The sequence below is a fragment of the Typopeltis vanoorti genome, chromosome 1 (assembly GCF_054136105.1).
Source record: "Typopeltis vanoorti isolate ZY-2024b chromosome 1, IOZ_Tvanoo_1.0, whole genome shotgun sequence".
Lineage (NCBI taxonomy): Eukaryota > Metazoa > Arthropoda > Arachnida > Uropygi > Thelyphonidae > Typopeltis > Typopeltis vanoorti.
Window position 1 is genome coordinate 70,225,475 of NC_143549.1, and position 15,712 is coordinate 70,241,186.

A 15,712-nucleotide genomic window follows, 5' to 3' on the forward strand; every position below is an offset into this window, starting at 1 on the left:
GTGGATTATGGCAATAATGAGGAGGAGGACATTGACATGCAGAAGCAAAGAGGTTATGTTTCCCTTGTATAAGGGTTTGATCAGGCCACATATGGACTGCTGGGCACAGATTAGTCTCCTGGTTTTCAAGGGGATGAGGATGTATTGGAGAAGGTCTACTAAGTCATTGTCAAGTCAATGGAATGTGCGATATGAGGAAAGACTGAGGGAATGCAACTTGCAGAGGCTTGTAAACAGAAGAAAAGTGGATATGATTAAGACACCAAAATCAGTGCGGAGTTGTTACCAGATTAATGTGGAGGAGATTTTTCATAGGGCCAAGATAAGCAAGGATAGAACTAGAGACCATCCCTGGAAGCTGTATAAAGAATGTGTGAGCAGAGGAGTGAGAAATAGATTGAAGAATGGAATGCATTGCCTGAAAATGTGGTGAGTGCAGAAAACTGTAAATTAGTTTAAGGCTGGCTTGTCCAACCCGCAGGCTGCATGCGGCCCAACAAAAAATCGTAAACTTACAAACTTTATGAGATTGCAACTAAAAATACCATTAATAATACTACAAATACAATTTTAACATGCCATTAATTTATAAGTGATGAATTTTTGAATTTAACACGTTCTTTAGCAATGAGAAATTCATAAAATCATTCTCAAATAATTGTATTTATTTAAAATTGCCGCCCGTGCGAGTAGTTACTTCTCAACATAATAAATGGTGCACTTAGCTCTCTTGCTTCCTACTTTTACCATGCAATAGATGTCTCTCTGTGTGCGCCATGGTATGCTGGTATGGCTTTCATTGTGCAATTGTACGCAGTCGAGTTGACACCGAAGAAAAGTGCACGTTACGTGTATTTGTGGCGATTTGGCGAGTAATTTTTTTAGTAGTAAAAATTTGGTGATTTGGTGATTATTAAACCTTGCTTTCTAATTTTCAAACTATTTTTTTTTAAATTCCAGCATGGCTTCCACAGAGTCTCCAAAGAAAACCGAACCAAAAAAAAAAAAAAAAAAATTATAGAAGAAGGAAGATTGTTCGACGAAAAGTGGACAGATGACTACTTTTTTGTCGAGGCAAATACTAAGGCAATCTGCTTAATTTGTAGGGAATTTTTGCCAGTTTTCAAAGATTACAATTTGAAAAGGCATTACACGCAAAAACATGCTGTAAAATTTAGTGCGTATCAAGGAATGTGTCGTAAAGACAAAATAGCGGAACTGAAAAAAGTCTGTCATCTCAACAAAGTTTTTTTAAAAAAATAACTGAAATGGATTCTATTGTAAAAGCTAGTTATGTGGTTGCAAACCTGATAGCAAAAAAATCAAAACCGTATGCCGATGGTGAGTTTATTAAGCAATGTATGGGAAGCGTGGCAGATATAATTTGCCCTGATAAAAAAGGGGATTTTTTTTAAAATCAAGTTTGTCTCACCAGACTATAGCCAGGCGAATTGATGAAATAGGAGAATCTATCGAAAAAAGTTTGGAGAGTAGAGCTGCTAATTTTAAATTTTATGCTTTGGCAATAGATGAAAGTACTGATGCTACTAATACAGCTCAATTGGCAATTTTTATTAGAGGTATTGGTGACGAATATAATATCACTGACTGAAGAAATGGCTTCTTTAATGCCATTAAAAGGCACATCTAAATCAAGAGATTTATAGGAAGCAGTGAAAAATACGTTAAAGTGATTTTCTTTGTCCATTGTGAACATATCTGATATAGCTACTGATGGTGCACCGGCGATGATAGGTAAAAGAGATGGACTTGTAAAATTAATAGAAGACGATGCAAATGCCTCCCAAAATTTACATATGATGAAATATCACTGCATAGTACACCAAGAAAATTTATGCGCAAAAGCTTTAAAGATGGGTAACATCATGCAGATTGTCATCAAGGCTGTAAATTTCATAAGGGCCAAGGGATTGAATCATCACCACTTCCAGGAATTCCTTAAATTTATGGATGCTGACTATGGGGACATTTACTTTTTGGAAGTAAGATGGTTAAGTCGAGGTAAAATGTTGTAAAGATTTTATGATTTGCGAAATGATGGATGAAAGATGGATAACATCATGCAGATTGTCATCAAGGCTGTAAATTTCATAAGGGCCAAGGGATTGAATCATCACCACTTCCAGGAATTCCTCAAATTTATGGATGCTGACTATGGGGACATCATTTACTTTTCGGAAGCAAGATGGTTAAGTCGAGGTAAAATGTTAAAAAGATTTTATGATTTGCGAAATGAAATCAAGTCGTTTATGGAATCAAAAACAAAATTTGTGCCAGAACTTGATGATGAAAACTGGCTCACAGATTTGGCATTTTTAGTAGACTTGACCGCTCATTTAAATGAGTTAAACATGCATCTTCAAGATGAAAACCAACTGATCAATACAATGTTTCAAACTATAACAGCGTTCGAAATGAAACTGAAACTACGGCAATCTCAAATTAAGGCAAACAATTTTATGCATTTCGACATGCTGGCTAAACACGGTCCTGTGAACAATGAAAAATATGTAGCCTTGCTTTTCAATTTGATACAGGAATTTGAGAACAGGTTTCAAGATTTTCAGAAAAATCATCAATCTTTTGGTATTGTTACGTCGTATATATTTGCTATTATTATATCGATGCTCTATATTTCATTATATTCTTTCTTACTTCAACCTCTTTTATCAAAATCCCACCGCTTGCACCTTTTGTTATGTCAGCTGTGCCATTGTTATGTGGCCTTCTCTTTGTTTTATTTTTATCGTTATGTTTCCTTTTTATTCTTTTATTTTCTTATTTTAATTTTTTCTTTTATCACGTCTTGGTGTTAATGTTATCAAATCTTTACAATCTTTCTTTTATTCTATACTGATCGTCGGGTCTGAGCCTTTGTTCTATCATCTTATTTTTTATTCATTTTTATTTTATTCCTTACGTAATTTAACTTTCTAAGGGCCGCCAGAAATATCTGTTCCCTGAATACTATGAGCTATCCTATTCACTCAGGCAAATTTATTTACTTTTTGCCAGCCCGGACCTTAAGGGTAGAGTTAAACTCAGCCTAAAAATAGTCATAGGATATCAGGTGCTACTAATAATCTTAGCTAAAATTCAGAAGCCTTAGGTTTTCTAGTTTATTGCAGTCGTGTCCTACTACTCTTAATTGGGATATCCCTGCGCACACATACAATCACAGGTTCGTATTTTATGAAGGGTCAGGGTCAGTCATCATGATCAGAAACACAGAGATGTAAAGCATCAAATAAATTTAATGAACTCATTATGCAGTGCAATACAAAATTAAAACAGTCATTAATTCTAATTTAAACTTCTACTTTTCTCTCACTCTGTCATTCTTAAAATAATTAAGCATTGATTTCTAAATGTTAGCAAATTAAATATTTTAACACATTTTACATTCTTATCTACAACTCAATTGGTCATTTAGCACATTGATAATCTCTCTCGGATGAATCACAACAAAATCTCTATCTAACTGAAAGTTCTTAAAATTCATTTCAAAAGGCATAGAGTCATTTACATAAATCTCAGTTCTTCATACTTCCTTCTAATACAAGTTTAAGATACACTCTTTTCGCACTGTTAGTCAATTCTCAAAAGGGGCTAGAACATGTGAAAGTACTTATCTACTCTTTATCAGTTTCTCTCCGTCCGTCCTTCTTTGTTGTGATTCTAGCTATCTTGATTTTTTTGCCACGTGGGATACACGTGCTCTCCTGAGCCGGACACTTTCTCTCTGCTAAGGGTTTACGTCAACAATCCTTCTCACTCACAGCCTACATTCGATCTTGCCGAACTCTGCTGCGGTGCCATGCCAGAACTTCTCGAAAGTCAGCTCTTAAAAATAAGAGCTGAACTGCAATGAACACTTGTAGCACACAGAGAGAATGCAGGAACAAACAAACGGGGGAGGATTCAATTCAGTGTCGCGGGTTTTATACGCTCCCCAAGAGCGCAACCTTTCCGAGTTTGAATTTCTCTTATCGTCCCACCTATTGGTCTCCGACTAGGTGACTTCAGCAATCCGCATACGGGACTTTTTATTTCCGAGAATGTATGCATCACGATATCTTCTCAGATGTGATGCCCACGGGTGCCTACACTGCTCTTGTAGCGTTAGGGTGATCTTTGCCCTATGTTGCTGAATAATTTGCATTCTTTCACTTGTAGAAAATCACTAATAATTTCTCTTATAACTGCCCCTTTTTGCTGACTTACATTCATACTTAACACACAGATACATTAATTTTAATTCACATAATTCAAAGTTTAATATACAAGATGTTGTTTACAAAAAAAAAAAACATAGTTATACTGTGCTAAAAGATAAGTATGCATATTTATTTTATGTTTATTGTTAGATTCTGGAATGGTGACGTTATGTAAAAATGAGGTCGCCTATTTTAGATCTAACAGTATATTTGCGACTCCATTTTCAGTCGACATAAACATATTACCTGCCAATTTTCAAATGGAATACATAGAGCTACAATCTGACAAAGAAAAATTTGATCATGTCTCTTTACTGGACTTCTATAAGATATATCTTCCCAGAGAAAAATATCCCTTGCTTCACGATCATGCCTTATTCATGTCATCACTATTTGGAACCACCTACATTTGTGAGCAACTATTTTCAAGGATGAAGCACACGAGGAATAAAACTAAAACCAAAATATCTGGTGAGCACCTTGAGAACTCACTGAGAATTGCAACTACTTCCATTGAACCAAATATCAAAGCAAAGCATTAGTGTCTCAAAAACAATGTCAAACATCTCACTAATTTCATGTTGCTGTCTTGTCTTTTACTTTTATAATAAAAAATTCATGAAGTTTAAATTACTTAAATATGTTAACTATATATTCTACATTTTTTTGCTCATCAGCTATCGTTAGTGTTAGTGTATTTTATGTGTGGCCCAAAACAACTCGTCTTCTTCCAATGTGGCCCAGGGAAGCTAAAAGGTTGGAAACCCCTGGTTTAAGGCATGGTTTGATGATCTCTTTGCATGATAGACTATTTATCTCCCACAATAAGTCCTTTGACTCCATGGAGATCAGATGTTAATAATAACAATAATAACAATAATAGCTAGGCATGTAGAATTTTCATTGAAGAAGATAATATATATACACTAGGGGGGAGGCTCTGCCCCCCCCCCCAATGTTCCGGACTGGTAGGCTGGTTCTCTGGTTCTCCTTGAATTCTGATGACTCGAATTTTGAAGACCTGACACTCAGAGCCCCTGAGACTTGATACTCAGGAGGATACCCTGAGTGTCAAGTCATCAAAGCCCCCCCCCCCCCCGAGTTCAGGACTGGTAGGCCAGTTCTCCTTGAATCCTTGAATTCTGATGACTCGAATTTTGGACTCGAAAGGGGGTTCCATTCCCCTGGCGTCTACAGCACCCAACCCCTCGAGTTCTGGACTGGTAGGCCGGTTCTCCTGGAATTCTGATGACTCGACTTTTGAAGACTCAAAAGGGGGTTTCACCCCCCCTCCCCTACACCCCCCCCTGAGTTCCAGACTGGTAGGCCGGTTCTTCTTGAATTCTGATGACTCGACACTCAGGGTAGCCCCTGAGTTTCAAAAATTGTGACATAAAAAGGCTTATCACTTTATATATATAGGGTAGATATATATGGAACTACATATCTGGTGGGTCTGACAGACTCTGAAGGTAGCTTGCAGCCTTGCCATGGCTTGAAAATTTTCAAGGAAAAGATGTTAGTAGTGCATGGGAAATTATCAGTTGGTGTTTCAGGAAAGTAGTACCAGACTGCATACCTAGAGTCAAGAGGATAAATCAGGTAAATTAAACTGAATAGCAACATCGAGTTAAAGCTGCCAAAAAAAAAATAAAAAGTGTTATGGAAATTAGTATATAAAAAGATAAGAAAAGAAGATACTTCACATGCAAACTTAGACTTGGATAAATGATGAAACCAAGAATATAACTTCTTGGCATCTTTAATTCATGGTATAATCACATGGAAAAAATTTCAACATCTATCCCAAATCCTGAATATTTTAGTAATAAGGTGTGGCACTTTTTGACTACTTGTATATGGAAATAAGACTTCTGCATTATTTCAATGTTGGCATCACTTCTGGGTTTGGCTTCCACTGATTAGACTTCAATCTCTCCTGGGTATGGCTCCCACTGATGTGCTTTTGTACCGAAGTGGTTGCTTTTCCTGAGATATGAGCAGCTCTGCTCAGTGGTGGGGTGAGCTTGCCATTGGGCAGAGCCACCTCTGAGGGTTCTTGGTGGTGGTGAGGGTGAGTCTTTCACTGAGTGGAACTACTATTGAGTTAAATGATCCTTTGGGTCACTCATTGTTGGGTGATCTGAGGGATTGCATGAGTTTTTACTTCCCACACTTACCTCATTAAAGGTCAAAACTGGTCTGGGTAGTGGCCCTGCCAATATTGCATAGCATTATGGGATACTGAGGCAAGTGATGAAGTCATTAATCTCTGTAAACCAGTCATGAAGAGACTGCATGTGCAAACTTTGTTTGCTTGCACTTGGATAAAGGATGAAACTAAGAATATAACTACTTGGCATCTTTAATTTATGGACTTGTGCTTTTGCTTGACACTATCACTCTGAACTAGCACTTAGAAGCCACAGCTAGAGTTAAATGTAAGCAAACTAATTTTTTGTTACTTTTTTTTTCTGGCTTAATTTTTTGCTTACACTTTAGTGTACTTTTTTTTGTCACTAAGAATCACTCAAAATTGAGAGATACCATCATGTGTAGATGTAAATAATTAAAGGAGGTGCTGGAAAATTGGTAGTTTTCCTGTGTACATACTTTTCATAATGGAAAGATTTCATTTATTTCCTTATGTATTATATTGATACATATACACACATAAGGAATATATATGGAGTTTTAAAGTAAGTTACTGGAAAAAAGTTCTGTGTTTGATCTCAAATAAATATTATTTTTTACATAATCTTTTTCATATTATGTATAATACACATATAGACTGAAATGAACATTTACAAAAAGAAAAAAAAATTGACACACACACACACACACACACACACATATACATTAACTATACAAGAGGCAAAATAAAATTAGAAAATATATATGTGTAGAATTTCAACAGCATCACAGTTAATCCAATATAAACTGAAGTTTTTCATAAAGCAATTCGTCGAGCATTAAAATTCATTATTCAGTGACGTACTCATTGAATGAATTATGATTTTTCAATGAATTGCTTTTTCGGTTAATGTTTTTTTTTTTTTTTTGTTTTTTTTTTGATGAATTGTTTTCACTGAATTTTCTGCATACCATACTTTGTAGATATGGAAAAGGCATATAACAAAGTACTCAGAGAGAAAAGCTTTTAGAAATGCTACAGTTTCGTGGAATAAATGGAACATTATACAGAGGAATACATATTCTATATTTAAATAGTAAGTCAGCAGTTAGAAGTGAAGGAAATACAGGAAAAGGATTTGATATAAAATCAACTGTAAGACAATGCCACATACTACTTTCATTCTTATTCATCATCTGTATGGATCACATTATCAAAGAATATGACATTAAACCTAATATTAGATGATATCAAACTTAGTTCTTTTCTTTATGCAGATGATATTATACTTCTAAACATATCCAGTGCAAGTATCCAGGATTCTCTAACTAAATAGAATAAGTTATAACAAATTTGGCATGGAAATCAGCAATAAAAAAGACCAAAACTATGAAAATAGGCAGGAATTTCTACTGCATTCTCAATGGAGAAGTTATAGAATAAGTAAAATATTTCCACTGTTTAGGCACAGTTTTTAGTAAAGATGGCAATTTAACTTAGACAACAGAATAAGCAAAGCTGATATTGTGGAGAGCCACTTAAACAAATTTATATGGAAATAAGAAAGAAATTAGCTAAAACACCAAACCAGTTTTAAGTTGTGAATCTGAGAGTTGGATTAGAAATAAAGCACTTGAGACCACAGAAATGAAAGTTCTGAGAAAAATTAGGAATCTGAACAGGTGGCATCAGTGGCAGAACCATATTAAATATTAGAAATAAAGCAGTTGATCAAAGACTAGAGATCACAGATATGAGGGGTTCTGAGAAAAATTAGGAGAGTTAACTGATGGCAGAATCATATTAAAAACGAAGATATTAGAAAGGAATTTGACAAACACACACATCATTGTTTGCATTCAAGAATGTGTGAGCAGAAGATGGTATGACTACGTAAATAGAAACGGAGAAGATTTCAGAAGTGTTTGATGCCAAGATGACAGGAAAAAGACCCAGAGGAAGCCCAAGATCTAGGTGGATTGATTCACTCAGAAGTATCTTAGAAGGCTGAAATGTTACATACAACAAGTGACAAGTAATAGACAAGTGAAGTGCTGACAAGTAATAGACTAATTTGGAGGAAAATTGGTGATAGGAGATTAGTAAGAATGCAAACTTAATCATGTAGTACTGTCATAGTAACCTGTACATCCTTGAAGATACATATCAGGAAATAGATAATGATACAAGAAAATAGTAGTGGCCCTAACCATGCTGTTAAGCCTCAGCACTGTGAGTTCCCAAGGGAGTGAAAAAAAGATGACAGGATAGTCATGTTTCATAAAGGAATCTCCAAGGCAGATGTAGCAAATTATAGACAAATTAGTATCTCAAGAGTGGTGGTTAAGGTATTTGAAAAACTGGTTGAGGGTATAATCCGAGAATGACTGGATAAGAATATGATACTCTATGGAAAGCGGCACGGCTTTGTGAAGATTCCAACAGTTTAGTTGGAATAAGGAAATAGCTACATGATATTATTAGCTTTTGCAAAGGAATTTCACAGGATGCTGCATGGAATCCTATTACTTAAGTTGGAGTAAATGAATCTTGTTGTATGGATAAGAGTGGCTGCTGGACTAACATCAGAGTAGTATATGATTAAATTGAATCAAAAAAGAAGGTATATGGCTAATGATGTTCTGCAGTGCTCTGTACTTAGGCTTCTTCTGCTGTTTAATTTGTACATTAATGATATAGAGAATGATTTTAGGAAGGAGGTGGGGGGGGGTATCTAGTAGTTTGCTGATAAGCTAAACTGGAATAAGGCAATATTCTTTTCATGATAAAGATGATGTGGACCTGCAGGATGATTTAAACAGACCTGGAGTGTGGAAGAATAATGGTTGCTCATTTAACATGGCAAAGCATTGTGATGTCGCACTGCAGGGAATTAAAGTTCAGAGAACATGTTGTAAACCAGTCAGAATAGTTCAATGCAGTTTGTTCTTGGATTGTTTGGATCTGCTGGTTTGTTGGTTGTTTGGATTTCGAGATTTGAAAGTGATGAAGATTCAGAGCTGAGTGATCAAGAATGATGACTGGTCCATGGATTCTTCATGTGGAGAATTAAGATTTATGGATTACAAAGTTTAGCTGATAGTCTGAAAAGAGGAGATATGACAGTAACATGAAGAGTTAATAGAATAAATGCTAAAGAAATATATCAGTACATGACTGGAGAGGAGAGAACTAGGAGTCATCTCTGGATGACGTATAAGACTAGAATTTTTGCGTGGAGAGGATAGTGAATGAATAGAATAGGTTTTCAGAGGCAGTCTTGAGTGCTTTTTTCAGTGAATGAATGTTCAGTGAGTGAATGTTTAAGTGAGAGGTATGATAGGCATTGCGTTTGGTAGTCATCTCCTGTGATAAGTCTTCATGAAGATACCTGTGTAATAATCATTTTCAGTAGATTTATGTATATTTGCTTATACACAATCATAAAATATGAGTAGGAAATATAAATTAGCATGGCTTTCCTTTTTGTGAAATTTTCTGTATGAAATTATGAAAAATTTCTTGATTAGAATATTTCTCTAACCCATCAGATGCATACATTAATAAATTAGTAATAAATTCCTTTTGTGATATAATTTCTTACTATAAGCTCTACCTTTTGTTTTTAATGTATGGGTAATTTAAATGTTTCTCATTTAATAACATTTCTATATGGAATCTGTTTAATGGCCAATGTGTTCACAACCTATGGAATGACAAGATGTGGAAACATGTAAATGACATTGTCTGACAAACAGTTTGCTTCTATCAGGTAAAACTGGCAAGTTCTAAATTAAGTGAAATACATCCAATTTCACTTAATTTGGAAGTGAAATTACAAGAATTATCAGGTTAGCTGATACACTACTAAGAAGAACTGAAGGTATTTTGTTGGTATTTTATTTCAAAATTAGTGTAGGTGCTAACTACTATATTAGCATTTTACTTAAGCTACAAGAATTGTGTGGTCCCTTTTGGAAGTTCAGAAATTAGAGCTGTCACTTTGGACACTGCTGACTAGTCATAATGTGATGAGGAATCTAAAAGATGTAAGATTAGCATATACACTTGTTGGAAATAAGAATCTGTATTAAATTTCATTGACAATCGACATAAGGAATGTTGTCATAGATTCACTTTTCCCACTAAACACATTGATTTTCTCTAAGTTTTATACTTAGTACATTTGTACTAAGAAATAAGAATTATTAAAAAATAAGAATCTGTATTAAATTTCATTGACATTGGACATTGTCATAGATTCACTTTTCCCACTAAACACATTGATTTTCTCTAAGTTTTATACTTAGTACATTTGTTAAGAGCTTACCAGATAAAGGCACTAATATAGGTGTTAATTCTTATTTCTAAACTTTAGAAATATACACTTGTTGGAAATGAGAATTATTTTCAACAAGTGTATCGAGAGTGATGCAGCCACATTATGGAAATTTTAATTTAGGATTGCAGATTATAATTAATACATACAAAATCATTCTTTCCAATGGGGTATGATGCAAATTAAGTCATGACAAAATGTGAAAAATATTCTACACTTATATATGAAACATGCCACTATTGCTAGTTCTCAGCAAATGTTATGACACGTTGCAGCTCTATGACAATATTAATTAATTCGGTCTTCTGTCAGATTTGCATTTAAGAGACTTCCCCTTCCCTTTCTGTAACACAAGATTTCAGAACAACTCTCTCCCTTCCAGTTTTCTGCCTCTGAATGTTTACTCAAGCAATTAGTTTTATATTAAGTAACAATGTTGGTATGTTATAATTTGGTGATGGAATGTGTTAGAACATACCTTGTATAATTTCAGGAAAAAAGTGGTGTTCCAGCTTTATTAATCTACAAAGGTGGAAATCTCATAGGCAATTTTGTCAGACTGACAGATGAGTTTGGTAGTGACTTTTTTGCTGGTGATGTGGAAAGCTACCTACTTGAGTAAGTATTCTTTCAAATAGACATGCAGTTCTGATTATTTGTGAGCGATGTTGTTAATTGTGAACTTGAGGATGTGATTATTAAGTATATTTAGTAAATCCATTAAGTAAATTAGGAAAACTTTACATGTCATCCCTTCCTAAAGTAGTTACAACTGGTAATTAATTTACGGAATTAACAACGCATATAAAGTATATTAATTAAAGATAACTTTAATGAATCACTTCTATATTTCGGCAATGTCACATTGCCATCTTCAGGAACATAAAGATATGGTATGTGCACTAAGGAACTAACAAAGCAAATGAGGAAGAAAGTAAGAAACTAATTTTGTTCCTAAAGTCCTAATGGTGCCCTCTTACAGGCTAATTTGGTAGTCTTGGCAGTTGGGCTGAAGTTCTCATAATGAAAGTCTCCCAAATTTGGGGCAGCTTCATGCACCCAAATTTGTTGAGGTTAGGAACGTTTTTTAGAGCTGCTGAAGATTCTTTGAATAATCTTTCGTATTTAAACTTGCTGCGATGGATTATTTTTGTTTTCTTCCAACGAATTTTATGGTGGGTATCTAAGGCATGGTCTGCCAGCCCAGAGCGGCTGTACTGGTGAAACCGGATGTAGTCTTGGTGTTCTGAAATCCTGATATTTGTTGTTCTGCCTGTTTGGCCAAAGTAGGACAATTTGCAGCTGCAAGGGACCTGGTATACACCAGGTAGGTCTAGGGGAAGTGGTTGGTCTTGGGTAGAGCGGATAAGGGATGCCAACTTTTTATATGGTCTGTAACAGGAAGTAAGGTCATATTTTTTGAGGATATTAGTTATTTTTTCAGAGGTGCCCTGGATGTAGGGGATAGTGATAGACTTGGTGTAGTCTTTATTGTGGAGGGGGGGAGGGGGGGTTGTGGTTTACAGGTTTTAGTATTTTTTGGATTTTTTTGGGGTTATAGCCATTGGCTAAGAAAGTGTTGAGGATGTGGTTTAGTTCCATAGTCAGGGCCTTGTCATCTGAGCAGATTAATTTTGCCCTGTTATATAGTGTTTTTATCACCCCATATTGTTGTGAGGGGGGGGGATTGCTGGTGAATGTATCTGCCAGTGTGGGTGGGTTTTCTGTAAACAGAGAAAACCAAAGATCCATCAAGCTGGCGGGTGATTAAAGTGTCTAGGAAGGGGAGGGTGTTGTTTTCCTCTTTTTCTAAGGTGAACTGGACTCTGAGATGTTGGTTGTTTAAGTGTGTTAGGAAGGAGTGGAGTGTGTCTGAGCCATGTGGCCAAATAGCAAACACATCATCCACATAACGAAGCCAAATAGTGGGTTTTTGTGGGGCGGAGTTTAAGGCTTTCTCTTCAAATGTCTCCATAAAGAAATTGGCCAAGGGTGGGGAAAGTGGTGAACCCATGGCTGTCCCCCCTATCTGTTTGTAGAACTTTCCTTGCCAAACAAAATAGCCTGAGTTCATTGTGAACTGAAATAGGGCTGAGATAGCAGGAGGAAACTTGGCTTGGATGAGCTCAAGGGTTTCTTTGAGTGGGACATTAGTGAATAGGGAGGAGACGTCAAAACTGACCATTATGTCAGTGTGTTGGAGTGTGAGGTTTTCTATACTGGCTTTAAAGTGGGCCGAGTTTTTTATGTGTGATGGTGTGTTGCCAGTGTAGTGTGTGAGCGTTTTGGCTAAATGTTTGGCTAATTTGTATGTGGGGGAATCAATGCCATCCACTATGGGACGCAATGGCACATTTTGTTTATGTATTTTTGGGAGTCCATATAATCGGGGGGGTCTAGAGTTATAAGGTTTAAGTTTGTTGGTGACTTCCACAGGCCAAGAAGTGACTTTCTTAAGGAGTCTGTGGATAGTTCTAATCTGAGAGCTGGTCGGATTATATTCAATGGGGAGGTAAGTATTAAAGAATTTAGCTTACCTTTGTAGTCTTTTTGATTGAGTACCACAGTGGCGCTTCCCTTATCAGCTTTGGTGATTACTATTTTTTTGTTGTTTTTTAATTCTCATAGGGCTGCATATTCGTTTTTGGATAAGTTGGATTTTGGAGGTTTGGCTTTAGTGAGAACACCGACTACATCCAGTCTCACGTTGTTGGCGATATGGTTAGGCAGGTTGCGAATTCCACGCTCTATTTGGATCATGATTTCTTCAGCAGGCATCCTTTTAGGAGCTAGGGCGAAATTGTGACCACATGAAAGTGCGGTGAGTGCTTCAGGCTTTAAAACTGCCGACGAGAGGTTGACTACTGTGTTAAGTGGTGGCTGGGGTACAGAAGTAGAAGTCTTTGTCAGGTTTTCGTATTTTTTCACGTGCCGACTACGTATTTTTTCGAATTCCTTTCTTGCCGATGTGCATGAGATGTCATGAAGTATCGACCATAGATCAAGGCCGAGTGTGTTAGAAAGCTCTTCCTCTAGCGCCCGTAAGGTTTTGTTTTCGTCGGCAAGGAGAACGTGCGTCGCGGTAATTTGTTCTCTTAACAGGGCGAAGCTAGTGTGGTTATAAATGCGTAGAGCTTTCTCGGAAGTAAAACGGTGCTTCAATTTGACACAGTTGGGGATCACTTTGTTATCCCGGCAGCGTTTTAGGAACGTCAGACGATTTATTTGCCTCGATATCTTCAACCTCAATTTGCCGTATTGATGGCAAATTGAGGTTGAAGTTAATCTGCTCAGATGACAAGGCCCTGACTATGGAACTAAACCACATCCTCAACACTTTCTTAGCCAATGGCTATAACCCCAAAAAAATCCAAAAAATACTAAAACCTGTAAACCACAACCCCCCTCCCCCCCTCCACAATAAAGACTACACCAAGTCTATCACTATCCCCTACATCCAGGGCACCTCTGAAAAAATAACTAATATCCTCAAAAAATATGACCTTACTTCCTGTTACAGACCATATAAAAAGTTGGCATCCCTTATCCGCTCTACCAAAGACCAACCACTTCCCCTAGACCTACCTGGTGTATACCAGGTCCCTTGCAGCTGCAAATTGTCCTACTTTGGCCAAACAGGCAGAACAACAAATATCAGGATTTCAGAACACCAAGACTACATCCAGTTTCACCAGTACAGCCGCTCTGGGCTGGCAGACCATGCCTTAGATACCCACCATAAAATTCGTTGGAAGAAAACAAAAATAATCCATCGCAGCAAGTTTAAATACGAAAGATTATTCAAAGAATCTTCAGCAGCTCTAAAAAACGTTCCTAACCTCAACAAATTTGGGTGCATGAAACTGCCCCAAATTTGGGAGACTTTCATTATGAGAACTTCAGCCCAACTGCCAAGACTACCAAATTAGCCCGCAAGAGGGCACCATTAGGACTTTAGGAACAAAATTAGTTTCTTACTTTCTTCCTCATTTGCTTTGTTAGTTCCTTAGTGCACATACCATATCTTTATGTTCCTGAAGATGGCAATGTGACATTGCCGAAATATAGAAGTGATTCATTAAAGTTATCTTTAATTAATATACTTTATATGCGTTGTTAATTCCGTAAATTAATTACCAGTTATGTCTAACCAACGTATAAGTCTTACTACTAGAATAAAGTAGTTACACAAGTGGGTTCTACTTTCACTTGTGAAGCTTTTCGGATTTGAATTTTACCTGTTCTTGCTGGAGCTTACTTTTGAAGCATCTAGACATTTAATCAAAGAGCAAGTTTTTTTGTAAAATGACTACATTGACTCACAGTGGACCCTTTCTTATTTTTTTTATTTATTGTGTTGCTTTTGAAGTATACTTTATTTGCTTATCTGAAATATTTAGTGTTTATTGAGCATAAAAGGATTTATGTATTATGTATCAGCAGTATGTGCAGGAGTTCATGTAATCCAATCTCTTCCTACAACCTCAGGGGATCCTAACTTGTTAAAATTATTTTTTGTTTATCAATACTGTCAATTAATAAATAAATAAAACAGTACAAAGAATAAAACTGTCATAATTGACTGATAATTTGGTGCATGCACTGTCCATATTTTGCCTATACACAGAAATATATATACAGGCAACCCTTGTATAATGCGGTACTTATACAACGCGGTTTCGATATAGCGCGGTCTACAATTTCTAGTAACCCTTTATTTATTTATTTTTTAATATTTTTCACCGTGGGACTTAAAATCAAATTTTATTTTCATTAAATTTGTGTCTGCCCGCATTGTGCAAGTAGTTATAAGTATCAAATTTAGTTTTATTGTATCACTGAATAAGGTACTGTACAGAGGCTTTTGTAGTCTGTGTCATTCTCAACAAATAGTGCAATTAGAGAGAGAGAGAGATGGAATAAAAACAGCGTGCTAACTAATAAATCACATGTCCCCTCTCATAGAAACTATGCTGTATAGACTTAAGCAAAACCATATGT

General features: G+C 36.2%; 1 protein-coding gene across 1 annotated transcript in view; it reads left to right on the plus strand.

The window, feature by feature from the left end:
* The window catches only part of LOC150110075 (phosducin-like protein 1), a 145,539-nt gene that overhangs the window by 103,318 nt on the left and 26,509 nt on the right, over positions 1–15,712 (plus strand). The window contains exon 7 of the mRNA XM_090391151.1: positions 11,205–11,329. Within this exon, the coding sequence (XP_090247277.1) occupies positions 11,205–11,329 (125 nt within the window). The remainder of the gene's footprint in view (positions 1–11,204; positions 11,330–15,712) is intronic.